The sequence below is a fragment of the Plodia interpunctella genome, chromosome 5 (assembly GCF_027563975.2).
Source record: "Plodia interpunctella isolate USDA-ARS_2022_Savannah chromosome 5, ilPloInte3.2, whole genome shotgun sequence".
In the NCBI taxonomy this organism is placed as follows: domain Eukaryota; kingdom Metazoa; phylum Arthropoda; class Insecta; order Lepidoptera; family Pyralidae; genus Plodia; species Plodia interpunctella.
Genome location: NC_071298.1, coordinates 7,194,560 through 7,220,980, shown reverse-complemented (window position 1 = coordinate 7,220,980; position 26,421 = coordinate 7,194,560). Strand labels below are relative to the sequence as shown.

The window sequence follows — 26,421 nt, the reverse complement described above, 5'->3', positions numbered from 1 at the left end:
GCTTTTAAAATGAACTTATATAGATCCATATAATAGATCCATAACTGAAAAAAATTGTAAAACTACTTTTGAGTCAAATACATAGACATATTTTTGTTCTTTTTATAACCAAAATTTCAGTTTGTCTATCAGTTTTTTTTATTAATGTCACTTCTATTTAAGCATATATTAGGTGAACCTTTGTTCTAGAAAACACAGGAGGGCTCTTTGTACCAGTTGGGTCGGCCTGGCGGAGACACGTGGGCTAACCATTATTTAAGTGTACCATGAGTTAGGGTATGGAAAGGACAATACCTATTGCGTATCTCGCAATGTGTTTAGTTAGAATTAAGTAATACCAACTAATGGTATCTCCCAAATTTGTGAAGTCGGCTCAACGTCAAAACTGATGAGAGTAAAGAAGTGACTCTTACGTTTTTTGGTTAAATTAGGGTTTGTAAAAGGGGTTATAATAAAATAAATTCTGGATAACCCTTTACATAAGTAGTTAATAGCTCTATTAGTCAACTTAGTTTCATTCGCTAAGATGTCCGTCTATTAGATTTTCGTTTTTTTGTGTAATAACTACATGTAGCTGAAGAACCTACAAGTACACAGTTGTTAAATAAATAATTATTTTTCTCGATGGTTGACCCATGCATCAACTCGTGAACGGGTGCTGCCTGGTCTGGTCAGCTCGATTCTCATATTTAATATATATTTTAATTCTATTTTTCGCACTCTATCACAATCATAACATGTGTATGTATTTAACTCATGGTAAGTACTTACTGACCTCGGGGCATTTGCCTACCGTACTTTTAAAATTAAAAATAAACATAATGAATAAAGGATCCAGCCGTATTCCACCAACATTGTTAAAATGAGATTCTTACAGAAATGCTAGTAGTTGTAACTTATGCGTAAAACGGTGCTTGTGAAGATTTAATTTTTGAATGAAATTTTAATCTGTAGGTGATTGTTCTGTACAGTTTTTTGGTACAAGGTTCAGTTAATCCGCTCGACGCTTTGATTAAACTTCGGCCTCACATCTTTGTTGCCAGATTTGGGTAATGATAATATATTGATCAGCTTTAGTTTATGGGATAGTTTAGTTCATACACACAACTCCGTTTACAATTGTCCAACTGTATAGATATGTATATATAGTACCTGTAGTTACCTCCTGCTCCTGCCTCAACCAAAAAATGTCCAGTATGGACAGAGTTGTCCTTTGAAAGAGTTGAAAAAATATTGAAAAAATAAATTGTCTGGGTTCAAATTAAGTTGAAAATGAAACAAGATTTACATTCAGATCATTCGATGACTCTTTATTTACACAGTAATGAAACGGCCCGGTGAAACGTTCAAACAACCAAACTTACAGATCACAGGGAAGTAACCGACCAATAATGAAGCCTATTATAAATTTGACATTTTACTAATATCCTATGCTATCTAAGCTATCCTTTCAATGAAGTATGACTTCAAAACTCAGTCGTCTTCATTAATTGGATCACAACATAATTTGATTTCGAATGTAATAAAATTTAGAATGTCAACGATCTCCTAGTACTTATGTATTTAAATTTTATGTACAGTATTAGTACATCACTTGACTTCAATAAACGGTCTGGTTAACTGTTTCATTGCTTTAAGGATATTTGGTAGTTCCGCACTACTTGCGCCTCGCCACTACAGCGATTTTTGACTTCGTTGTTCAGGGAGCGAAACGACCAAATTATACCCTGTCAATAATTTTGACCTGAGATTATAATATAAATCTTTATAAAACGAGAACGTAGATATAATAATTTCATAAACATAACTAGTTATTTTCTCTCAACAGTTAAAGAGACCATTCAGAAAGTGTGCATTAGATACTTAACAACAATAACGGTGACAATTGTGACGCAGTCGTAATTCTATGCAGTCAAATCTTTGGCTAATGCCGAATGTACATAACAGCTTAATAATGAATTCACTGCAGGTAAACATTCAGATATGTTTTGTTACTTGTATATTCGCTGCCTTAATTGAACTTGAACAAAATGTTTGTAAAATATACATTTGATAAACAGAATAATTTTCGTGCTCGTTACACATGCAAGCATTCGGTAGTGATGTGAAGGTTAAGCAAAATGTCTTGTTTTAAAACTAAGTTCTTTCGAGTTTCTAATTTTTTATGGTTTATTAGTATTTATGGGGTAACATTAAATTATTAGCAGATATTAAAATAAACATTTAAATTGAAACATAAGTTACTCTAAAGGCGAGATTTTGGGACGAACCTTGCTTATATAGTTAGGAAAGAAAAAGACAACTTTTTGAACATGAGCCAAGAAAAGATTCGGTAACAGCCATTCTGTGAAAAGCGGTCTTTCAATGTAGATGCCAGTAATTGTGTTGTACAATCTGATATCATACTCAAGCACGCGGTTGGCAACTCTTGCCAAAAAACATTCGATGAGTATAAAACCTAATTAACTAACAATGCGTTAGTAACAAAAATACACTTCAAGATGTATTTTAACATTAATAAGATCCCTCAAATCTTTTACAGTTCTTTTTCATAATAGTGCATTATTTTCTTTAGGAATCATCTAAAAACCCAATTATAAAATTTTAAAGACTTAACGTCAGCGTCGACTGTTCAAAATGTTCTTATTTATATTTCTATTCTTTGGATCTTTTCCAAAAACTGTGGACAGTTCTGCTTGTAGGGAAATCGATTGCTGCTTTAAGCCGTTAGGCTTAACTAAGTTAGCGTGAAGTGCAATTGTGAAACAAAATTCTAATATTAATAATAATAACGTCTAGGACTAGTTTGTCACTTAGGTACCTACAACATTTTGTCTACTTAAATATATAATTGGCAGTGCTTGTAACATCTGTAGTATTTACCTTACTAAAATTTTAACAGATGACGGATTTTGGTTGTTACAGTTTAAATAACTGTTTGATATTTACAAAATTTTTTGGCATGCATTATCACTGTGTGGTTGAGCGACGTATTTAATTCGTTCCATTCTGTGAGTGAATTTTTTGATTTCGTTATGTTATGAACTATTTCACTATGTTGTTGGGATCGATTGTATTGTGATATGTCAAATTATGTGTTTCGACTGAATAATGTGTTCGACTGAAAACTGAGTAATGTATTTTAGTTACAAAGCGACAAGTGACATCGAAGTGGAAATAGATAATTATTTTAGATTTTGATAATGTCTATCTAGTTTCAAGTAAATATGATGAAATCATTGGATTAAAATACTGTTTTATAAAATTATAATGAGCAACAATCAATAAACTTATTGAACAACATTCTGCATATGTCTGTATAGAGGTATGTAATTTCAACTATCTGTGCATACGTACATACGTATAGTACACTTACAGAATAATAATAAAAATAAAGTCTGATAAATGGCATTATATCATTGATCAGTTCCCGTAAGTATATTAATCACTAACACATGGAACAAATTCTAAATTTCACTTTGAATTTACATTAAATAGATCATTTATCTAACCATATAAGAACACTTTTATTTCTTACAATTATTTAAAGAAGTTTCACTACATTGCTGTTTGTAGACTCTAATCAGCAATAATTTTTAGTTTAACATTTAGTCTATCGGTGCTAGCCGGCGCGATCAGATGTGTTCGTCCTGTACATCTGCGAGAGAGAAAAAGAACATTTATTAAACATTAAACCATCCCAGTCGAGTACCTTCTTAACTACAGTTAGGTTGTAAAAGCTCAGATTACATAATTACGGTACCAAGCAAACAGAATAAAACATCAAAGCGTAACAAAATATTATTTCTCATCTAGAAAATAATACGTATACTTTGAGGTATAATTATATAATGTATCATTCTTTCAAATTCAAGTTAATTTATACATTACATTTTAATATATATGATATTCATTTGGGAATCGATTGATTTAATGAAATTTAATAAACGATGCATGAGTAGAAAATATTCTAGGAATTTTACATTGCAATGCAAAAATTTAAGTTTGTAATAGAGTGAAGGTTTGGTGAAATACTCGTATAACTGAAAATTGAAAGCGGTGCTTTTAATAAAAGTTTATATTTGAATTGATTGATATCTTATTTGATATATCCTATATATTAGTACCTATTTTAGCTTACTAAAATAGGTACTACCCAACGCAAATTTATGATATTATTAAAAGTAGAAATATATACGAATCAAGCGTTGAAACACAAAACAGACGATAACAACATTCATGCAAGGAAATCTCGTTACTCAGCGTTTATTGCATTTTCTCTACACAGCGGTACATACTTTTCAATTTACTTAATTCATTTTTTTTGTGATTGTGTAACATAAATGATACAGATCAAGTTTTATTTTCTTTTCGAAATTATTTAAACAAATTCTTATTTCTTAGTATGTGGGTGCATGGTCAAGTGACCTGGACAAATTGTTTCGATAGACTAGAATTTTAATTATAAACTGTATAGTATAACAATCAAGTGCCAAAAAGGATGTTTTGAGAACAGTGGCATAAACGGGTAGAGTGCAGCGTGAGTGCAGGAGGTACCATGCATTGTAGGCTAGGAGACAAGTTGTACCCGAGTTACAATTAATGCAGTTTCATATCTTCCAAAAAATATTTTTTGTAAGTTGAAGAAAGCGAAATATCGCTTTCTTCACATTCTAACTAGAAGGTGTCTTTTGCTATTACATTTTATTTTATGTATGGTTAAATTAATTACTTTATCTTTATTTCTGTAAAATGTTGGAGAAGAAGAACAATTTTTGAACACACACACCTGAATATTGGAATATCGGCTGGGCTTTTCTATTTGCTAGCCATCCTCAAAATTATGTTTTCTACCACATCAGGAATTTCACATTTATTAACTACAGGTTTAATTCTGCAATGGAACAAGGAAACAATTTACTACAGGGGTGATTCCAAATTGATGATATTCCAAAGGCTGATACAGACTAATGACGCTTAATATTGAAGAAGTTTAGAATATCATTTCATTGGAACTCGTCAGTTTTCGGACACAAATGCAAACACTTTTCTCCAAGCCTTGCAGGTGAGACAACGGAAGGTACATACAGGGGCACTAGGGGTGGACAACATCTCAAACTACTTACATGGCATCTACCTCAGGTACACATACCTATGCACTGTGGGACGCAATACCGATTACGGCGAGTACTCGGCTTCCAAACCCTTTACCATGATCTTTTTCTCTTTATTATTCATAAGGTAAACGACTGAATTCAGAACGTAAATACATGTAATTTTAACACATTTTGTAAAAATCGAGTAACTATTTTCAACATTTGCTAAATAACGAGATTTGACTGCATGAATACTAAATGACTTGCAAAACAACTAAATAATGCGTTTATTACATTAATTGGCAAGAAAAGACAGCATGGATCTGCTGGACTAACTTATTCTACAAAATCAACAAAAATAAATTGCCAACAACAACTTGAGCCTAAAATCTATCTAAATATTTTACGTGCCAATAAAATATTAATGTGTTAATTTGAAGACATCTGTATTGAGAGTAAAATTTAAATGTAAGATCAATCGTTGTTGCGACACTTATAAATAATACTATGTTAGCTACCTTTACAATGAATATTATAACCATAATGTTAGCGGCAACAATCGAATAGGTAGAAATGTTTATGAGTAAGTAGGTCTCATATAGCTAAGAGTAAATCTAGATCAGTCTAGTAGGAATTGTAGGTATTCAACACAATAGCATACAACTGTGCAAACATTACAATAGGTACGTGTGAGGTAGAGTTTGAGATTAGGCTTATGCCCGTGTAGTATGAATGTATTGGAAACTTGCTCATTTTCATTGGTCGTTAATGACGTCACGCGGATTATTTCATTCATGCTGAAGGTTGCTGTTAAATGTTGTTGGAATCGTGACTCCTCTACTACTAAGATGTTTTAAAAAAATTGTGGCTTGTTTAGTCAACCTTGTAGCTTTTATGTCGCGGTAATAGCGGAGAATTTGCAATGACTTTGGTTTTACTGATGTGCTATCGACAATAAGCACGCAACCAATAAAAATGAGTCTTAATAATTATTGCCACTAAAATATTAGAGGAGATAAGAGATTTTATTTTCCACACATAAGTATTTGTGAATTAGAATAGAATTAATTTTATATTTAAAATCAAAATCGTGTTGACTTTTTTTTTACAAATATGCACGTCAATAAATGTTAGTGACGGTCCTAGATGATCCTAGTTAACCCCTCCCCTGTCAATGCCTCCACTGACCTATAAAGAAACGTCCTCATGAATGGAAATGAACAGTGGGGCCACTAGTTCGGAGATACATTTTAGATAGTGCTATTTGTAGACGAGAGGCACGCAATTATAAAATTTTATTTCACTTAGTGAACGATACGTTAACGGTAAGTAGTAACGATTTGAAATTGAAATAAAACGGCGAAAATCTGGAAATTACAAAATGTGGTAATGTCGTCAGATTTCTGTACTAACGCTTGTAACATTGCAATTTGTTTTGTATGTTCCTAATAAATACTATAAATAAATGCACTTCCAAGATACCCTTGCTTGAACCCTTGAAGTGTTTAACCCTTTTCCATCGCCCTAGAGCCGTCACTAAACAACAGTTTCTATAACTTATACTAAAGATTTTTATATAAAGCGGTAGGTTTCACTTACACTAGGAATATTCAATTTGTTTTTAATATTACAATAACATACTATATATACGTTTCAACTTCAACGAAACAAAACTTATGGTTAAACACCTAAACCATTTTATTCAGAAGTAATTACTTCCATGGATTCCTCGAATCTTTCTTCATGTCTAATCGGGGGTTAAATAGCTCTGGACGACTAAATCAACAACTTATCTCAAGATTAGACCTGTATAATCAACGTTACGTCGCCTAGGCCGAAATATTAGGTAGGTGGTTCACTGATAAATACATATATTCTAAAATATTACTTTAAAATACTTTTAATAACTATTACTAACTAGCTATTGGAAACAAATATAAAACGTTTCAAGTTTTCAGTTGAGTAGGCATGTTTTTATACTTTATTCATTATTAAGGTTTTAGTATCATATGTTTAATATTTAAAGAACTTCAACTAACTATTTCAATAATGAACAATTGGCAAGAATTTGTTAGTATTATAAATTAACAATTACTTAAACGACGCAACACTATTCAAGCGTGTCAACAAACGGTGTTAATATTGACTCAAAATAATAAATAAATTGATTTGTAATATAATACCGTACGTTTAATGAGTGCAACAGCATTGATTTATGTTTAATAATCAAACGAAGCGGTAAATTTTCAGATGAAAATTGAAATTTATCAGGTCAGGTAGTGTATAATGTAGTCCAAATTGTGATGTTTTCCCGTTGGGGCTCGTTATCGGTACGGGACGCCAGTATCGTATATACACGTATATTTTGTGAAGAGTTGCATTCTGATTGGTTAAAATAATTTGAAAAGATATTTTATCTAGCGAGTTGCTAGTCAGAATTTTCACGTAAACCTAAGCAATCTTTAAGCAATTAAATTAGCAATTATGTTAGTTAACTGTGCCAACCCTAAAAGGACATCAAATAATTTGGGTATAAGAGAACAAATATTTTTATTTAAGTTCAGTAAAGGTAAGGCAGGTTATTGACTCCGATGAAATCGATTTACTGTCATTGGTATCGTCGTGAATGTATTACGATACATCAATTACCTGTCGTGTCATGTAAAATAATGTTTTTCTATGAAAAACTAATTCAAAATGATTGTGAAGTGACTGTTTAGAATATGGAGTAGAATTTTTAAAACTTTCCTTTAATGTGTTTTAGATAAAATTGTTTAGGTATTTTTTATTTTGAAGAGGGAGAACAACATATCGATAAAGTACACAGATCACAGGTGGATTACAGGTAGCTTTCTGAAAAATCAAGTTCGGAGACAGAGGCGCGGGACGAGCGCGTGTAGTTTGTCGAGGTGCCATAGTCAGAGGTGGCGGTGGCGAGGTCTGCCAATACGCCACAGCTCGTACCTTGGGTCACGCCGTCCGCCGCCGCCGCTTCCCGCTCCGCTAGCTTCTGTTTCAGCGTCCGAATCCGCTCCTCCTTCTGCAAACGCGTATCACATTAGACATTGTAGAATTGCGTTGTGTCGATAAAATGTAGTAAGATATTAATTATGATTATGACGTTCATTAGATATCTCTAACAGGATGTATAAAGATCACTTTTGAGTTCACTAAAATCCCGATCAGCCAAAAGGATCTTGGTAGCTCCACTCAAAGTTATCGGGACATAAAGATTCTTCTTTTAACTATTGAAATGACAAACTTCCTTCTAAATTTTCACATTTCAGGGGGAAAGAAATACTATTGTATAAAAATACTAACTTCCGTTCAAAAGCATAGTTAAACGTTTTTAAGCGTTTAATCACTTTAAAACTGAGTTCAGAACTTATGAAGTGTGAGTTGTTCATAACTTTGGACACTTTGGAATTACCGTTATAAATTTCAATTTTAACCCAAATTGAATTAATGTTCTAGCGGCGTTTTGAAAGTGTTAAGATTCCGTTGCATAATTTTAAACTAATCAGCTTAGTTTGAAAATATGCAACGGTTCTGCGACAGTAGTGTATTCGTAATTTTTTCTCTCCGTAATCTGTATGAATTAAAAAACTTCATATTATTTTTAGTTTATGATTAAAGAAAAATAAAAGGCTGTTAAGTTTATAAATATTTTTCCAAAGGCTGTACAAATGAATACCTCGTAAACTTTGACGTATCGAATCGTATCGAATACTATCCTCTCCTAAATACGTATAGGCCATATGTATTTCGATGAAATCTAATAAAACAAATCGTAATTCAATGTAATACGTATAAAATACAAATTCTCTCGTTAATTCATTGAAATTCACAACGAGTAAAAGAAAACTTGTGTAATTCGCGCCAGGCATTTCATATCGAGGAAATAACCATATGAAACGTGGCGTTGAAACAAAACTCGTCTTGCGCATTCAAATATTTGTAGCTGCGGAATTCAAGCGAAACCAGAACACTCCGCCAGCACTCGAGCAAATAGGTCGTCGAATTTTTCTCTCTTTACTTGAAAGTTCCAGATTAAAATTAGTTCTTTTGGATACTGTGACTAACTAATGTTACTCACTAATGGATTTGTTTTGTACTAGATGTTTGTTGTATGTACTAGCTGTTATCCGCGGTTCTGCCCGTGGTAAAACCTGGAGCTAATATTGCTCCGTTTTAAGGCGAAAGCAGCACAAACACACTTTCACATCATCATCATCAATACATATAATAAAATTGAAGAAAGGCCAAATTTGTACATTGGATATTTTTTTAAAATTCCTCATGGAATATACTTAGTTACGGATATAGATCACGAAAATATAGTTTTGGAAATTTTTGTCTGTCTGTCTGTCTGAACGCGCATCACTCGAAATCTACAAGACCGATTTGCTTGAAATTGTTTTTATCGATTAAAGTCTGATATAGATATAATGGGCGCAGTATGTATCAATATATTAGTATAAAACTCTTGACTGACTGACTGACTGACTGACTGACTGACTGACAGACAACGTACACCTGAAACTGCTGGGCGGGAAGCTGAAATTTGGCATGTAGGTGAGCACTAAGAAAGGATTTTTGGAAATTCTACTCCGAAGGGGGTGAAAGGGGTGAAAAACTGTAAATATGAAAGTTCTACACCGTTGACGTTAGTGACTTGAAAATTTGCATTTTGGTTGTTTACAACAAAGTAATACGTGCTTCAGATTTTTCTGAAAATTAACCCTCAACCCCTTTATAAGGGGGGTGAAAGATTGTATGGGACTTAATACAATTTTCAAGATAAGAAGCTGAAAAGTGGCACCTTTACTTTTTGTAGTAAATAACAGTAATAGTAAATACAAAAAAATGTTTAAAATACGTTTGTGGTTAATAAAAAATCGGGTCGTAAAACGTCATGGAAAATGGGACGGCACGCGTTGCAGAAAGCAGGAATGGGAGTAGGAGCGGGAAATGGGATGGAGACACGTAGTGGTAAACGGGTCGGGACACATTGCAAAAAACATGATGGCATAATATATAGGAAACGGTACGGGATATCTACTTTACATTACATAGCAGGAAGCGGGATTGGATAAGTTTACGGGACGAGACACGCAGCGGGAAACAGAAAATCGAACTAAAGATGAGAAAAAATGCGAATTGGAATCATATATGTTTACCGGTCTTACAGAGTACGCGATAAAAGAATTACTGAGATTTTGCTATGAAATTCACGCGGGTGAAGCCGCGGGCAAAAGCTAGTTTATAATATATATAAATGTATGGACAAATCACACAGATTGAGTTGGCCCCAAAGTAAGTTTGAGACTTGTGTTATGGGATACTAACTCAACGATACTATATTTTATAACATATACATATAAAGATAAACATCAAAGATCCAGGTCAATCTGAAAAAGTTCATATTCCATGTTGACCTGATCGGGGTTCGAACCCGAGACCTCCAGTGTAGCTGTCCGACGTGATGACCATTAGGCCACGGAGGTCGTTATAATCAATATTTATATGTAAATGTATTATTTGTGTTCTATTTTTCATCACTGTCTTATATACAAGCACAGCATTGTTGACTGTTATCGCAACGTAGTTAGGACGTCGGTTCAGGGAGGACGCCGGGTTAGGTACTCGTAGCTGCAGGCTACGGCTACGGCAGGAGCGGAGATTAATGTCGTTTGTCCCACTCATTTATTTTATCATTGTACTATTTCAGAACAAATGTTCCTTGTATAAGCGTTTGCCAATGAAACGCTAGGAAAAGGCGGATTTTTAATTATACCTCATTAATTTATGAAAATCAGAGCTTAAAAATGCTTTTAAAAATAATAATCAAAAAACCATTTCTAAATTCTTATTTTTTACTAGCTTATGTTTGCTCCTCAACTAACAATATGAACATTACCGAATAACAGCAAACCACAAGAGGACGAAAAACATCGGAAATAGATATAGTTTCGTACCAGCTCTATAAATGGAATACAATTTTACAGAAAATAGAAACATGAAATCGATAACATATATTGTGTTTCAAGATTACATGTTGTGTTTATTAGGTAAAAGTCTTTCTGAAAAAATAAAAATTCTGAATAAAGATATATTATAAAAATAATGGTCGTGTGTATCTGTCTGTATGAACGAGATAAGCTCAAAAAGTACCGGACTTATTATTGTACGGCTTTCACCAATATGTGAGTTCTGAGGAAGGAAAGGTGTATAATTTATTATAGTTTTACACTACACTACATAGTATAAAACAAAGTTACTTCCTGACGTCTGTACCTATGTATGCTTAGATCTTTAAAACTACGTTACAGATTATGATGCGGGTTTTTTAATAGACAGTGTGACGCCTGAAAATTTATTGTTGTTTTATCCAAACGAATAAAATGAAATATTCTGTACCTGCGCGATTAGCTTTTGGAGTTCCTCATTCTCCTTGATGAGTTCTCGATACCGCTCCTCGTCTCCGGGCATCGACCCTGACCCTGATCCTCCTCGGCCACTCTCAGCTCGCTCCGTGGGGTGCCGGATTACTTCTATTACCTATTTCACCAATACACAAAATTTAATAGATAAGTATATTACAAAAGTGTCATTTTGAGAATATGAAAAAATCTGGAATCGAGTGGGAATCGTACTCACACAACGCGCCTGCCTTACCGAGACTGTCTTCTAACTAAACCCGAGCTATCGAGGCTAGGCCAGTTCGGCAGAATTGATTCATCTTTTTACGTCTTATTCTGTACGTTCTAAGCTTTTGTTGTCGTTAGAGAGATTTTGTTTCATTGACAAAAAAAAATTGTCAGTGCAGTTAACGGTTGTGTTAACCTCGGTCGGTCTCTCGTTGGGAGCCGATCGTCCATCTTCTGCTTATTACATTAATCTATAGCCATCCAAATCATAGCTCCAGCGGTTGAAGATAATTGTGTTTGTGCCTGTTTCAAAATTGAGTTGCAAGATTCGAATAAACAGTTAAGTACCTCATATATACATGCTCGCATACGAGTACATCGCAAGTTAATAAAACTTATAAAAGTGGTGATGGTTTTTTAAATGGCTTTTAATAAGTGCTCGCATTTACATTAAAAGCCATTTAAAAACGATATAGAACGAATATATAGAAACTCGTCCTCCAGTTAATCACTTTATCAGCTAGTGTGTGCTAGTGTAAGGGAAAGCAAAAACTACAAAACCACTCCATTAATATTGCCAAGTCTTTGGGGTTTTTTTTCACATTATTTCTTTCTAAACAATTCCCATTCTTTCCAATACAGCGCACAACTCTTAAAAAGGAAAAAACTGTTAACCCAATAGTTGACCTGATTCATTGGCAAAACATATAAGGGCCATAGCATTAAGATAGCGTGCGTGCGGATCAGACAAAGTGCGTGACTTGTTATGTAACATTCTATACATGATGACATAAACTTCTAGATATTTGAATAAGTGTTCATGTATTGACCATGTATTTAAATCAAACAAATCATTGTAAAAGTAAATCGTATGATTCTCTTATTATAATGCAATATAATACTACAACTAATATAGGTCGACTATGTCCTCACGTGCCAAATAGAGTAACTAGCAGATGAATTGTTCACAAAGCTATACCTTTAGGAGGACGGGTATAATTTGCTAGAAAATAATTGGATTGGTAGTTACACGCGACGACGACGCGTCGTCGTCGCGTGTAAACGCACAATGCTCGTAGCTCGTAGCATGTGTAATTTGTAGCTGATATAATATCTCGTAGTTGCTCGTGCAGTCCTTAGTAACGTTAGTAAAATAATTATTTCAATCAATATGATAAATCAGACGTCATCCTAAAAATATTCATACCTATTATAATATTTCACACAAAAAGCACTTAATTCTTGAAAGAACATTAAGGACATTATTGGATTCATAGTGACATTATCGCGCAAAATTGTACACAGAAAAAGCCAAACTGCTCGCGTAAGGAATAAAATGGCCTTATCTCTTTAAACCAGTGGTTCCCAACCCCGCTAATTGTGTGAAATCAAATGGAAATGTGTTATATCTCCCATCATAATGGAATTTATTTTGGGGATGGCAACTTTTGTGGAGTTTAGGCCATTTTAGGCGTTACAGGTATTTTTTATTTACTCACTCAGGATTAATATCCTGAATATAGAATAAATAAACAATTTGAACGAATGTTTCAACACACTTGTTAGAAATTTAAATTAACTTCAAGCAAAAAACTATTCTGATTTTTGGTACTAGAATGCTTTAAAGTTTTATAATATAAATTATAAGTTGGTAGAGTTCATATGCATTGAAATGACGTGTCTCCGTAATACAGCTGCATATTTGAAGTGAGCGATCTATCTTAGAATATACTTTTATAAATTACTTTGCCCGAGCTACGAAGTAAAGGTAGTTTGAAACTTGTTTTCGAATGCATTGTTATATGATGGGTGTATTTGGAACTTATAATATATTTTTGGGGGAATCAAGGGCATAAAATTGATAGCAGAAGTTTTTTATTGGTAAAAGTTTGGAGAAAACCACTCAGATCCAAGCCAAAATACGGCAACTTCACGATAAATCAAATTTAGGATTTCTATTTAGTTTATAGTTTATATATAAACTTAACATTCAAAAATTCAACTATCTCACTTGTATACCCAGCTTCAGGAAAAACTGACGTGGATCATACATTTAAAATAAAAATTCGGTAATAATGGCCAGCAAGGTAATATAAGCATACAACTCTGAAATATTATTAAATCAATATAACGCTATTTACCTTAGGGATAAAAATAAGGGCCATGCTCAAAAAGCAGCAGAATACGATGGCCAAGGACACGAACGCGAAGGAGGCGTCTTGTTGGCTGGCGATGACCAGGGTGACTGGCCCAGTGATGAGGCACAGCACCACCACGTTGTAGATGCTCATGCCCACGTAGCGGGAGTCGTTGATGGAGCGGATTTTCACTGATCGTGTCTCATAAGCCAGGAATAGGCCAAACACTAATACCAAACCTTTGTACCCGTACATCACACCTAAAATTAATTCTTTGTTAAATCACATTCTTAATTAATAATTTAACAATTAAAAATACTGATGTTACTATGCTTCAAAACATATGCTGCAATTCAGTAACTCAGTTTATTTTCTCAATGTAAATCTATGGTAATTTCTAGGGAAGCTAAGCTGCTGCGTGTGTTAACTAACGGTTTAATTTATGAAAATCGTTTACCATCATTTATGTAGTTGGAAAAGGTCAGTTATCACGGTATGACAGTATTTTACTGCAAAAATGTTGACCACGTAAATGTCTAAGTACTCTACATTAACATTAAATAGAATACAATATCACCAGACGACATAATGAGCAAAACAGCTGCTATTAACGACTTCAAAACTTTTAAAATCTCTTCAGCGAGCTTGCCGTCGCAAATGAGACGCTGCGGATTTAAAACACAGATTTACGACGTAATTTATTGTTTACTGGACTCAAATTACCTGATATTAAAACTCATCTTTCATACTATATTTTTAAGATCTAAAAACCATCTCGCATCGTTACACAATAAATTAATTATGTTTTGTGTTGGGAGGCTTCCAATTAATTATTTATGGAATATAATTTACACGCACGTTTCATGAATTAAAACCGATTCGTTATATACTTATTTATAGAAGTATATTAAATCAAACGTAAAGTAAGTTATATCACGAAAGGACTATCAAATGAAATGATCGATAGATATAACGGAATGGTGAGAACTGATATACTGAGCTCACCCCACATAAAATGGGAAAAGGTAAAAAAGATTCCGCCTTCTTATCAGTGATGACCACTAAAATATCATGTTAAGAGAATTTAAGTTTGAATATTCCATTTAATTTTAAGTAAGACTCTTGTAAAAGTATTGTAAAACAGTTAAAACTCATATAAACTAGTTACCAAGACGTTGTCGTGTGGTTCCGACCTTGGATAGCACCACTCCATTTCCTCCCGTGGATGTCGTAAGAGGCGACTAAGAGAGACATATCCTTGGCAGTTGATACACAAAAATAGCAGTCCCAAATAGGATTGACGTCAGGCAGGTAGTGGGTTTTAAAATCACAGCCAAATCTTAAAATTTCATTTTCATCAAGGTTTATCTTTTACCTTGACCTCACGGCGTCACAGCCCGAATGAAACAAAGAACACGCAAGGATAAGAAAGAGTTACCTAGCCAAACGGTATTATGTTCGCTCTCGCAGTGCTCAAGCTCGGGTCTGATATGGACGTCGTCATCGTGATGCCTCGGGGCCTCCAGTGGGAAAAGCTCAATCCGTCGCTGCAGAGGGTCCCTGATCTGCCACGCCGTCAACAGGGCCACGTCCACCATCAGCAATCCTCCCACCATCGTGTATAGCTTCCAGCCGTGCATGCGTTTCTGAAGTAAATCATGTTCAATAGAAGATTGTTTCGTTTTCTGGAAATCTTAGTCATCGCTGTCGAGAGAATAGAGCGCTTTTGATTTTAAAAGACAACTTAATCCGTACAATTTTTTAATTTGTAAAACGTTATAAAACGTGGTGTAAAACGTTACAAATCTAAAAATAGTCTAAATACATAAGACAGATCAACGACTTATTAGTTCAGGAAAAAGTCTTCTATCAATTTATATCCTCGTTTATTCACAAAGCTGAGGTTAATAGACATTATCGAACAAATCATCCCTAGTCGTCACAATATCGGAGGGAAAAAATCTTATTTATAAGATTTCCCACATGGAATATCGGAATGGAAGAGAAAAATAGAACATAAGCTACATAGTTATTTTTATCATACCTTGGAATCTACTTTTGGCTTTGTCGTGTGTCGGTGTACTCGCCATACTTTTGTGAATAGTGCTCCGTAGGCCATGGAGAAACCAGTTGCAAGTAGCCAGGCCCTGGCTGCGCAGAGCCCCGTGAAGTGTTGGGGTTGCACCCAGCGGCCGTCCACGCCCAGGGCCACGGCAGCTCCCAGACAGATGCAACATCCACACAGCATGACAGTGTTGCAAGCTGGGTGCGACCATTGTATGACCCTGTCATAAAAATGTAATAGTCACATGTAAATATAATGATTGACGACACTCTTTGATGTTTGTGGGCTGTAAACGACTTTGTTTAGTAGGTTAACTACTGACATATAGTCGCCCGTCCATAAATCGACCTTTAAACATAATTGTAGTGACTAGTTTTCATTTCGAAAATGTTCGAAAAGCGATAATCAACTGAAAATTTGTTTCCAATCTCAAGAATTCCCTGAATAATCAAACGATATCTATTCTTTCAGATAATCCTTACCATCGAAGCTGAAATCCATTTTAAGTTAAAACGACTTTAGTGTTCGTTCAGAATAATTTGCATTAGGAATGTTGTTTTCCGACGAGGCGATGGCAAAGTTCTGTCTTTTGTAGTTCTTACTGTTTAATTAAAATTAAGTACATAATATTGACTCTTCGTGTTACGAATTAGAATTTAATTATATGAATATTGGATTACTTTGTCCAATTTTGATTAAGAAGACGGTTTTCAATTTGTCTCAGTTAACAACTCTTCGACCTGGGGTCGATAAAAGTACAAACATTTTTTGCTTTTAACTGTACTGTCTGTAATGTGGTTTTCGTGAATTGTATATCTTGATGACTACAGGTATGTAACTATCCTACTACAAATTTTCGACATGAATGAAAATTCGGGAAACATTAAGATGATTCCGGGAGCGTTTCGACCGCCGTCATTACCATACAAAATGGTAGAAGACAAGAATCTATTTTACCTAAAGCCTTACAGAATAATTTTCTGTGCTAGGGTAATGTTAATTAATATTTGATTTTAGAAACTCGTTCGAAAAGCTTGTCAAAATCACCAGATGCTTGAAGATATTTTATACTTATGAGAATGACAAAATAACAACCATCATTTTGCTAAGTAATTCAGTGGAAAGTAAAATTATATTAACTTAAATTTAAGACCAAACCCGTGTCAACATCAAATTGTCTGATGACTGTTCTGTATTCATGCTGATTGGACAAGAGTTAGACATTGATGTAGGTCCAATGTAGTACACAACAATCAGATCGTTTTTACGTTCCAATACTTTCAATCTCATGTCCAATATTTCATGTCCAATAGTATTTGTCTCGATATACCTAGTATGTGCTTCGTTACGAAGAAATATCTGAGAACCATTCACATTTTATAACCGACAACAAAGGCTATGAGTATTCAAGGATACAGAAAAGTTCTCTTGGTGAGTGATAACGATTGCGGCAAATTTTCATTTGTAAAATTTCATACATAATATGAGATTTTAACGTGAATAGGACCCGCATGCTATAAATAGATATGTGCCTGAAGCAAAGTGTTTTAAATTCTGATAAAGTAATTTTTCGTCTCATTTGTTCAATGAAGGGATAAAAGTATATTAAATTTTTAATTTGGTAGGTATGTTCTCAATTTCACATGTGTTTGCAATTTCAAATAACCGCTAGTGATAATTTTTCAAAAGACAGCATCCATTTCCCACCGATAACTGTAAAACCTCATGACTATTTACGAGGAGAAAAGATACCTACACTACAGCAAAAATGTTGCTTACCGTCTATGTCTGTTCAAGATGTTGAAGACGATCAGGCCGATGGCCGCTAGTATCCCCGCGATGCACAACGCCGTCATACAGGCGAACAGAGGCAGGGAGACGGTACGCAGTTCGTTCACAACCACTGTCCTGTCCGGAGGCACCTTGCCACCTACAGAAATAGTAAATTTATAATTAAAATATTTATGCTGCTGAATGTACATGTTCCTATGTTTTACATAGAAATGATTATTTCTTATTTAAATGGAATTAAATCGAAATAAGATGATGCTCTAGTAAGTAAAATGCTCTAGAGCAAAAAAGTAAAATCATAGCTTATAAGTGACCAGTAATTTAATGGGCCAAAATAAACAGCTATATATCAACGTATATTAGAATGCCTATGCAATCGAATTCAAAAGATACCTCGACAGTAAAGCGGCATTTCACCCTTGACGTTTAAAATGTTTCGCTTTACTATCTTGGTGGATAATGTAATGTGATAAAAGTAATGTCACGTATTCATTTACTTCTCTTTGTGATTAAAGAATTGAATGAAATTACTTTGCTATACAATATTAAACTCCTCGGACGGAGAGCACACAATACCGCTTTTGATTAACGACGAATACTTAATATTAATTTGCTTCAAAAGACGAAGTAATAATTAGACATCGGATATTGTGCATTTTAACTGAAGTAGGATTTCCAAGATGATATAGAGCAATTATGAATCCTTTTAATTAAAAGTACGAATTAATTTTCAAACAATTAACAATCACAAAGGGTTTTCCTTTAATAAATACTTCTCTTTCGGAGTAGCTTATTACAATTGATAAAATTTCAATTTAATAATCGCCTTCTATGCTGGGCATAAACTCAATTTTGGACTTGATAACAAAAAATAGTTAATGATTTTTAAATTTCTAAATATACCCAATGTTAAACTCCTCTCAAACTAGTCCTTTTTACTCTAGGTAAGCTCTCTGATTATTTTTCCGAAGTTAAACCAAAGAATTCTTACTTTGTATTTGCAATGAACTTAAATATTATGAGAGCTGACTGAATTTCCCGCGAGTATTTAGTACCGGAGCAATACTGTCTATATCTGTGAAAGAATTAATAACCTTGTCTTCATCAGTCGCCATCTACAAACAGATCGTTTGTATAATTATTTTGTATTTTAATAACTTCGATGTAAAAACGTTGGGCCTTTTCCGTCCGTAAAAGCAAATTTTCACTTGGATCCCTTACGATTTTTAGAATTGGCTATCTTCATCATGCATGACGAGAATTTTATGTTAAAAAGATACCCCTGAATTATGGTAAAGAAAAGACCACGACCCATATTTTTCAGAACGTAATTAGTCAGCGCTAATCGCCCTGATAAAATTTGAAGGTTTTTCGCGACATTAAGGAGAAAAACGAACGTAGGTGACTTGCGAGATTCCCACTGGTTGTAATATCCTAGGGGGATTACGTATTCATTTGTCCATAATCCTGCCTTTATTTAGGGGTCTGTTTCATTGTCTCCTATTAAACTGAGATAAATGCAGATACAACTAAACAATTGCCTAATTACACTAATTTCATGACATCATTTCATTAATATGCGTTTCAAAAAATACACGGCTTTTATAATAATATATTATTATTTCATGGTTAAATTCAAAATTCTTTTAGGTATCTACCGATCAGACAGAAGTATATAAATTTTTAATTCAGAAAATCGATATGATTCTTATAGGGTTCAGGGATTAATAAAATAAGTTTTATTACCACGTAATATGTAGGTACACACCATGCAACCGACGCACACTCGGATCCAGTCAATGGCCGAATGACGTGCCTGACGCATGCGCGCGTACACTACATCCCTTCTTTATTTATTTTTTAAAATGTAACTTAAAGTTCATACAATCGACATTGTTAACAAAATTAAATTATAGAACAACCATATTTTAAAATAATCATTAGGCATTACAATTATTTAAACATGGCGATTACAAACTATTTATTAACAACTTCATTATTACTATTTTGATCCACAACAGTCCACGTATCATTCACTTTTTTTAAGTGGACGATGTTACGGCGGTATTCTTTGCCGGTTTCCTCGTTCCTCACCGTAACGTCACCACCATTGACATTAGTAACACAGTGCTCGACTGGGCTGAAATTTGTAGTTAATTTATTTTCTTTTATTATATTTTTTACCAAAACTTTCTCACCAATTTCTAAACTATTCTCTGCGGCTTTTCTTTTCCTATCGCTGTAATCTTTCCCTTTTTCCTTCATTTCTGCATCTCTATCTCTAATTTCTGTATCTCTTGTCCTATATTCTATATCAGGTGCAGTAGGAATTTTGTCACGGAATTGACGTTTAAAAAATAATTCTGAAGGTGATTTTCCTGTAACTGAATGTGGGGTACTATTATACATCATTAAATATCTAAAAATTTCTTCCTTCCAATTCTTTTCCTCTGCCTGGCTTATCTTGAGTCTTTTCAAAACATCTCTATTTTGCCTTTCGACTTCTCCATTCATTTGTGGCCAATATGGAATTGTGTTATAGATAATAATGCCACATTCTATACAGTAATTTTTAAATTCTTCGCTCGAAAACTGACTCCCGTTGTCGCAAGTCAGCGTTGCCGGATAGCCTAACCTAGAAAAAATTTCTTTCAGTACTTTAATTGTATCACCGGTAGTAATACTTCGCATTACTTTTATCTCCTTGTATCTACTGTAATAGTCGACAAGTATCAGTAAATAGTCACGACTAGGAAGGGGGCCTAAAAAGTCAACCGCTACATCGACCCATGGTTCATCAGGAAGTACTCGTCTCTTCATTGGATGTGGTGGAGTAGGATTTGAAACGAGTGTACAACCTCGACAAGATTTTACTACACATTCAACATCTTTATCGATTCTAGGCCACCACACCTTTGTTCGGAGACGGGCCTTCATGGCAACTATTCCAGGATGCCCTTCATGGGCTGCCTCTAAAACCTTCTGACGGAGATTATTAGGAATGACTATTCTAGTACCTCGCAGTAAAATTTCATCATTAAAACAAAGTTCACTTTGAATTATTTTATAATTACCAATAGATTCATGCCAAATGTTACTAGAAATACCATTCCTAACTTTTAAAATTTCATCATCTGTTGCAGAAGATTCTTTAATTTTATTTAGCGGTATTGCTACAGGTCTACTATAATCAATTATTTGGTTTATATAATTTTCACTATCAAATGGTTGGGCCTCGGTAGAATTACAAAGTCTAGAAATAGTATCAGCTATATTAGATCTACCCGGTCGGTAGATAATTTTATACCTATAACCTTGTAGTCTTAGTACCCACCGTTCGATTCTAGCACAAGGCTTTGATGTGCGTCCAAATATTGTTTCCAATGGTTTGTGATCACTTATGAGCTCAAAATCTTTACCAAATAAGTAAATTTTGAAATGTTCTACCGCCCAAACTAATGCTAATGCTTCTTTTTCTGTTTGGCAGTATCTTTTTTCACAATTCGTAAGAGATTTATGGCCATAAGCAATAACTCTTGGGCCATTTTCACCAATTTGAACCAGTACGGCACCCAAACCTACAGGTGAAGCATCCGCAATAACTTGTGTTCTATCAGAAGCATCATAGTAGCCTAAACTATGTATGTTGGACAAGCTATATTTTAAAGACTTAAATGCCTTCACCTGCTCAGATGTCCAATGTCTTTCTATGTTTGCGTTCTTTCCTAATCCCAGTCGCAATAATGCTCGTAAAGGTTCCGTAAGGGTTGCTAAATTAGGTATCCATTTTCCTACAAAATTAACTAACCCAAGGAAACTTTGAATCTCTGCGGTAGTATTTGGTTCTCTACTAGATTGGATAGCTGTTAAATATTTTTTGAGGGGTTTAACTCCGTTAGCTGAAAGTTCGTGACCGAGAAATTCAATTTTTTGCGTTTTAAAAATACATTTATTTTCATTTAATAGAACGTCTTTATCTTTTAGGACTTGCAACACCTTGCGTAACCTTTGATCATGTTCTAGTTCTGTTGAACCATAGATAATTATGTCATCTATAAAATTAAAGGTACCGTCACAACCGAGCAATAACTTTTCTAAGATTTTCTGAAACATCTCTGGGGCACACGATATGCCAAACATCAACCTCTTATACCTAAATAAACCCTTGCTAGTACTGAACGTCGTAATATATCTACAGTCGTCTTCAATTTCTAGTTGGTGAAAAGCATTTTTTATGTCAAGTTTCGAAAAGTATTGTGCCTTGCGAAAATTCGGTAATAGTTGGTTCATAGTCGGGAGCGGGTGGTTTTCTCTAATTATGGCTTCATTCGCTCGTCTCATATCAACGCAAATCCTTACCTCACCATTCTCTTTGAGTACAGGGACCATTGGAGACACCCACTTAGTTGGTTCATTTACTTCTTCGATGATGTCAGCATCTTTTAGTTCTTGCAATTTTTTGTCAACTCTCTCTTCCAACGGAATTGGAACTCTTCTATACGGCTGGATGACAGGTTTTATATTTTTATCAATCGGAATCTGGACAGTTACCCCTTTGAACTTTGGGAAGACTACTTCCGAAGTCAAATTGGCCTGAACAGCGTTAATTTGAAGACCAATTCGGAGAACTCCTAGTTGTATGGCAGTAGATTTTCCTAATAAATCGCGTGTGCCATTTTTAATAACATACAAAGTAGAAGTTATGCATTTACTGTTGGTCGAAATGTTCGCGTCAAATGCACCTATTATTTCCAATGGATCTTTACTGCCATAAGGTACTAGTATTTTGTCTGGTTTCTTATTCATATTAGATACTTGAACCTTGTTATTTTTGAGGTATTGCCAGGTTTTATCGGTAATTACATTACATTTGCTGCCAGAATCTATCAACATTGCTACGCATATTCCACCTATTGTACACTGAATAGTTTCGTCCTCATCCAAGTGAAAAATATAGTCAATTTCAGAACGCCCGTCCACTTTCTTCGAATCCAATTTAGGTTTTTTGGTTACCGTTTCTGACTTATTGTTTGTAAAACGTCGCTTCTTCGCAGTCCTACATTGTTCTTTGTAGTGGCCTATGAATCCACACTTTAGGCATCGTTTGTCTTTTGCAGGGCAATTCGTATCATTAGATGAGTGCCTCTTACTGCCACATCTGGAGCAGTCCGAGTCTGAAGATCGTGTTCCATAAGACAGTTTACTATTTACTTTCTTTGCGATGATCTTGTTAACTTCTACTTTATCAAACTGAGGATTTTCTATATTTTTAAATTGATCCAATTGTCTAGCTACCACTTCTAATGCATTGGCTTTTGAAATTACTTGGTCTAACGTTACAGAGTCTCCAATTTCTAATATCTTCTTCCTTAACTCCATTGATCTACACTTTTCTGTGATTTGATCGATCAAATGTTCGTCTTTGTCTTTGAACTGACATTTTTCAGCTTGTTCCCGTAGCTTTAATAAGAATCTCTCAAAATTTTCGTTTTCTTCTTGTTTCATCAGCCGAAATATGTATCTCTCATAAATTCGGCTTTGTTTTGGAGCGAAATATGAATTTAGCTTATCAATGGCTATTGCATAAACATCGACGTCTGTCTTGTCATCAACGTGTGCACCAGGAAGATTATAGTAAACCTCTTGAAGTGATAATCCTCCAATATGAAGAAGTGTTGCTCGTTTTTTTCCTGGTTTCTCAATATTAGCAGCCAAAAAGTAAATTTCAAGAGCTCTTTTCCATTTTTGCCAACGTAACCCAACTGATGCCGGATCGCCATTGCAGTCGAAATTATCTAGATTTGGCAATGATAGTGTTGAGGTACTTTGAGTCATTTTGAGGCTACCTGAAAGATGAAAGTGACACTCGATCATTTAAATGGTCGTCACATCTTTCGTGCGATTATTTTTTTTTTTAGCCATTTATTTTTTTGTGTGGCATGGCCCTTTTTTTTTATTGCGTAGCCATACCGTATTTTGTATGCGTGGCCATTGTAGGTTTTTTTTTTTTTTTTTTTATTGCGTGGCCATTGTGGTTTTTTTTTTTTTTTTTTTGCGTGGCCATTGTTTTTTTATTTTTATTGCGTGGCCATTTTTATTTTATTGCGTGGCCGTTTTTTTTTTTATTTATTATTATTGCGTGGCCATTTATTGTGCAGCATGGCCTTTTTTAATTTTTTATTGCATGGCCATATCGTTTTTGTGTACGTGGCCATTCAATTGGAACGTGGCTTTTCCTTTCATAGGGCAATGCCCTTTTTTTTTTACATGGAATTTTTTTTTTTTTTTTTTACCTTTTTACACTACGTAAGTAAGATATGCGTATCGAAACTTTGTATTAATGTAATGACTGAATTTCAATGAAATGTGAAAAAAAAACAATTTTTTAAGTCATTAAGAGAATTCATGTAATTTTTTTTTAATTGTACCTAAACCATCCAAATGTATTGTAACCATTTTTATGTGTATAATAACCTGATTTTATAATATTATTGAGTCTCTTTAAACTACGCTATAAATTTAACAACAATTAAAACAACAAGAATGTAGGCACCTAGTACTAGTAGGTACAAAACAAATATTCATATTCATAAATAGTCGGAGGAATAATATATCCTCCCTTTGTTTAATTCCTAACTACTTATAAGTACATATTCACACACATATCTTCAAGGTATTTATTGTATTGCCTTTTTATTTGCAAATAGGTATCAATTTTACAACAAGCGAAGGTATTTGTTCACATTTCTGTCGAGCCATCTATTTACCAACTTATGATAAATTTAATTTCACTAGTCAAAGCACTTAGGTATTTAAAACAATAAAACATGCATTGTTAGCATATTAATAAAAGCAACAAAGCTATTATATGCAGCCATTTAAGAAATTATTTGCGTCAAATATACCTAATAAGTAGTATTATTGTTTTAGCTGTTTGTTTTAACAAAATGGCCGCTAATATTCGCTAGACGACAAAGCGTAAACATTATATTTTGTTATTTGCAGTTTCTCCCTTGCCCTTTTGATAATAAACTAGTTGTACTCACTTTTGACTCGTCGCCATATATAGGGTTCAGGGATTAATAAAATAAGTTTTATTACCACGTAATATGTAGGTACACACCATGCAACCGACGCACACTCGGATCCAGTCAATGGCCGAATGACGTGCCTGACGCATGCGCGCGTACACTACAATTCTCATAGCAACATATTGTTCGAGAGAGAGCAGAGTAAGCAATTGCACCAATTGCTTACACCCGAGCTAACTACTCTGCTTTACATAAGGTAAGTAGAAAAAACCGGCAATACAAGAACAAAACATTTTATTACCTAGTTAGAATGTATAAGTTTTCTTAAGAACTTTTTAATTTTTTTTTTTCAAGAACGAAATTGAGCTTCGCCGTTCGATATTTAATATTGATGACTATTATACTCATACGAAGACAAGGTTGAATAGCGAAGCGACCTCTTTGGTCATTGGGCTGAATGCATGATGTCTATTGACAGTATGATGTGTAGTGTTTTTTTTAATTACTTACCGCTCTAGGGCTATTCTAGCTACATTATTACCCTAGAGCGCTTATTGGTCACCTACAAGCTCCATTTGGGGGTAATAAAGACCTACTTACCGAATATGAGAGATGTAAAACTTATTAGTTTCGGTGCAATATATGTATGCGCCAGTGTAAAAAGTATAATTGCGAATTCGAAGATTATGTGATTTTACAATGAATGTCTTAAGGCAACTCTCCTTGGAAATGCCATTATTGCTTAACAACAAACCAATTGTGTCAATGTCCCTTAGTCATCTCGTACGAAATCCACGGGAGGCAGTGGAGTGGATTTTAGGACGGGGTTAGGCACCAAAATGTCTATATCTAAGTATTATTAATAATGGACAATTGGAGTAAGATACATACCAACCCATTTCTCCCGGTCCAACCAAGTGAGATTATCAGCCTGTGTGTCGTAGTAGCCCAGCTTCACATAGTGGTTGTCTGTCAGCTGCTCAATTTGAGTCAGCGCTATCCGATCGCCTTGAGACGAGAATGCCACTAAGCCCTGCAATGAAATGTCACAATTTGTGTAAGAGGATTTTAGAAGCTGCAATGGAAAATAGCTCTTGTTGGAAGTTGGAACTGAGAGATCTCAATGCTGAGAAACTTGAACATTCAAACAATTATACTTGTATATTTTATATTCGTATATAGTTATACGAATCATTCAAAGAAGTGTAAGATGGGATGGACGAAGAATAATGGGATTAACTATAAAATATTTTTAGCACCTAGTTAAATCGTAGTAAAAATCCATTTAGTATTTCCATTATGCAGTAGAAACGCACATACTCATTTATAAGAGAAAGTAATAATATACTACAACTTAAATTTTATACTCGACCGTTACAATTCCTTCAAAGCTGCCAATAAAATGAAAGACCTTTAGGAACGAACTGTCGTATCGATACGATCTCTGAGCAAATTTAATCGCGGATACTGGAGTCAAGATGAGTTTCACATTCCCGATACCGTAAAAAAAGTCATTTTACCTTCTTCCCCACCGAGTCTGTGAACTAAGACGCGTGCATGATTTCAGTCGTGCACAATCGTTCTTATGAATTTTTCATATGTACAGTGGGTCGACCCATACAAAAGTGCCCTTATGAATTTTGTATTTTT

The 26,421-nt window shown here is 34.4% G+C and overlaps 2 protein-coding genes across 5 annotated transcripts in view; both read right to left on the bottom strand.

The window, feature by feature from the left end:
• Positions 1 to 1,283: 1,283 nt before the first annotated feature.
• The window catches only part of GABA-B-R1 (metabotropic GABA-B receptor subtype 1), a 125,222-nt gene continuing 100,084 nt past the window's right edge, over positions 1,284 to 26,421 (bottom strand). The window contains exons 9-16 of one of the 2 annotated variants that reach the window (XM_053745262.1): positions 25,663 to 25,804; positions 17,729 to 17,879; positions 15,929 to 16,169; positions 15,323 to 15,530; positions 13,888 to 14,144; positions 11,517 to 11,657; positions 8,061 to 8,136; positions 1,284 to 3,658 (exon numbers count right to left, since the gene is read on the bottom strand). In XM_053745262.1, coding sequence (XP_053601237.1) covers positions 3,636 to 3,658; positions 8,061 to 8,136; positions 11,517 to 11,657; positions 13,888 to 14,144; positions 15,323 to 15,530; positions 15,929 to 16,169; positions 17,729 to 17,879; positions 25,663 to 25,804 — 1,239 coding nt within the window. In that variant the 3' untranslated portion in view covers positions 1,284 to 3,635. Of the gene's footprint in view, positions 3,659 to 6,299; positions 8,137 to 11,516; positions 11,658 to 13,887; positions 14,145 to 15,322; positions 15,531 to 15,928; positions 16,170 to 17,728; positions 17,880 to 25,662; positions 25,805 to 26,421 lie in introns of those variants that run through there. The other variant, XM_053745261.1, reaches the window with a different exon arrangement.
• Positions 19,490 to 24,931, bottom strand: LOC128669971 (uncharacterized protein K02A2.6-like). 3 transcript variants are annotated; one of them, XM_053745257.2, is made up of 2 exons: positions 24,787 to 24,931; positions 19,490 to 23,586 (listed from the first exon to the last, which is right to left on the bottom strand). In XM_053745257.2, the coding sequence occupies exon 2, from the start codon at positions 23,573 to 23,575 to the stop codon at positions 19,718 to 19,720; it is 3,858 nt and encodes a 1,285-aa protein (XP_053601232.1). In that variant the 5' UTR covers positions 23,576 to 23,586; positions 24,787 to 24,931; the 3' UTR covers positions 19,490 to 19,717. The 3 variants fall into 3 exon arrangements, with proteins under 3 accessions (XP_053601232.1, XP_053601233.1, XP_053601235.1); XM_053745258.1 differs by having other exon boundaries at positions 24,864 to 24,914; XM_053745260.1 differs by lacking the exon at positions 24,787 to 24,931 and having other exon boundaries at positions 20,249 to 20,375; positions 22,100 to 24,364.

Bases quoted from the DNA above. Each gene is read 5' to 3' on its own strand.
- LOC128669971 (XM_053745257.2), bottom strand. From the start codon at position 23,575: ATGACTCAAAGTACCTCAACACTATCATTGCCAAATCTAGATAATTTC.